The sequence below is a fragment of the Seriola lalandi genome, unplaced genomic scaffold, assembly GCF_002814215.2.
Source record: "Seriola lalandi dorsalis isolate HSWRI2012SDOR001 ecotype SW California unplaced genomic scaffold, Sedor1 jcf7180002033224, whole genome shotgun sequence".
In the NCBI taxonomy this organism is placed as follows: Eukaryota; Metazoa; Chordata; class Actinopteri; order Carangiformes; family Carangidae; genus Seriola; species Seriola lalandi.
This window is the reverse complement of record NW_019503829.1, coordinates 1-1,820: the sequence shown is the minus strand read 5'-3', so window position 1 is coordinate 1,820 and position 1,820 is coordinate 1. Positions and strand designations below refer to the sequence as shown.

The following is a 1,820-nucleotide window of genomic DNA, read 5'->3' as shown; positions in this document are numbered from 1 at the left end:
CAAACTTGAAGATTTTGAGGAAATCAGGTAAATTATCTCATTTTAAATGGCTGCCAAATATGTCCAATGCCCATCATATAAGCCACTATATGGTATATAACTAATGTCTACTAATTGACCATCTGTTCAAATTTTCTTTTACAAGTTGACTTGATGTTCCTAACTCGCGTAATTAGCTGCTTCAAATTTTTACAATTCATATACAAAGACTGTTGGCAACAATGCGTACTTTGCACAAACGATGAATAAATTGTTCACTCATGTGAATTATATGTAAATGTTTTGCGCCATTTATATATTGAACTTCTGCCACTGATCACAAATGAAACTTACGCTGTAATAGGTTGATGATGTCACTGACAGAGATGGAACCAGGTGGACCCGGAGGACCAGGAGGGCCAGGAACCCCATCATATCCTCTACCTGAAGCTGAATAATAGGTGAAAGTTACAAAGAGGTTGTCATTACTGTTATAAAACTGTTGATTTTTACATACAGACATCCTGTGTAAAATTAGATGTATTATTAGAATGTAATTGGTCATACTCTGGAGGTAGGCAATGACTCTGTTGGCCACATCATCCACCAGCCCGTCTCCTGAAGTCCCTGGGGCTCCTGGAGGCCCAGGAGGCCCAGCCAGATATCCACTGATGGCACCACCTGCTTGTCAAGAAAATACGGTCTCAAACAGGTCACTTGACTTAAGTCTTTGTTTCGTCCATATGTAGTATTAGTACAGCTTACTCTGAAGGTACTCTGCAATGTACTGGCCCAAATCTAGTGATCCAGCCAAACTTCCATCTCTTCCAGGTGGTCCAGGTGGGCCTGGAGGGCCAGTAGTGAATGAGCTACCTGGTATCATAAAACAAATTCCCATGTAGGAAAGACTGGACAACACTCGAAAAAGATTTTTTTTTTTTTTACGATTGAATGACTAGTATTGACTTGTATTGACCTGTATTATTACTGATATATTATTAGCTATTACAATTTGACCAAGCAGTCCTTGCTAAGAGGTGAAACCAATGAAGAAGTGCTTTAAGCTGCAGTTCTTATAATAGCCACTAGGTGCTGTGCTCTTCTGGAGAACAAACTATTATATTATTATATAATTATAATTATTATGTCACTATATTTGTCAGTTATAGTGGCTAACTCACAACACACTAGGCCTGCTAAAAGCACAGGATTCGTGAAGATCATTATTAAGACACTATCTTGATAATTGATTTGATGTGATATTGTATTCAGGCCGTCTTACCACTGGCCCCGAGGACTCCGGCATCACCTACAAGGAATATTTAAATAGTATGATACTCAAAGGAGCAGGGGAAAGACAAACAAAATGAACACAATTTTTTGTATATAACCATTCACTGTGGCTAAATATAACATGAAAAAAATATTTTTACCTTTAGGTCCCTGAGGCCCCCTTGGTCCAGGCTGACCTGGGAAACCTGACATAAAAACACTTATTCAGCACTTATGCTTGAAGGTTCATTATTGACAACGGAAAATTGAAGACCAATGAAGACCACAAGATGTGGCTGAAAGAAAAGTTTTAGTAAGTAACTTTTTGTTCTTTCCCTCACAGTTATTTTCTACATGAGCTCTACATGAACTCATACAAATAGTAATTGGCATACGACTGGAGTACCTTTGTGGATGCTCTTCTTCATAAAATAATGTTAAAGTTCATCTAATCTAAAAGATGTTCACATACCAACACCTGGTTCCCCTGGACTTCCTGGAAGACCTGGTTGGCCTGGTTCACCTGAAACAATCATCATTATTCTAAGTCATAGATTATATCTATTTTT

The 1,820-nt window shown here is 38.2% G+C and overlaps 1 protein-coding gene across 1 annotated transcript; it reads right to left on the bottom strand.

Annotated features, from left to right (window-relative positions):
• Nucleotides 1-333: 333 nt before the first annotated feature.
• On the bottom strand, nucleotides 334-1,805 carry LOC111646441 (uncharacterized; the record flags this gene model as incomplete). The annotated part of the gene is made up of 6 exons (XM_023395931.1): nucleotides 1,724-1,805; nucleotides 1,413-1,457; nucleotides 1,262-1,288; nucleotides 745-852; nucleotides 547-660; nucleotides 334-429 (listed from the first exon to the last, which is right to left on the bottom strand). Coding segments are annotated over exons 1-6 (457 nt in total), but the record flags the coding sequence as incomplete, so codon positions are not given.
• Between the last annotated feature and the right edge of the window lie 15 nt (nucleotides 1,806-1,820).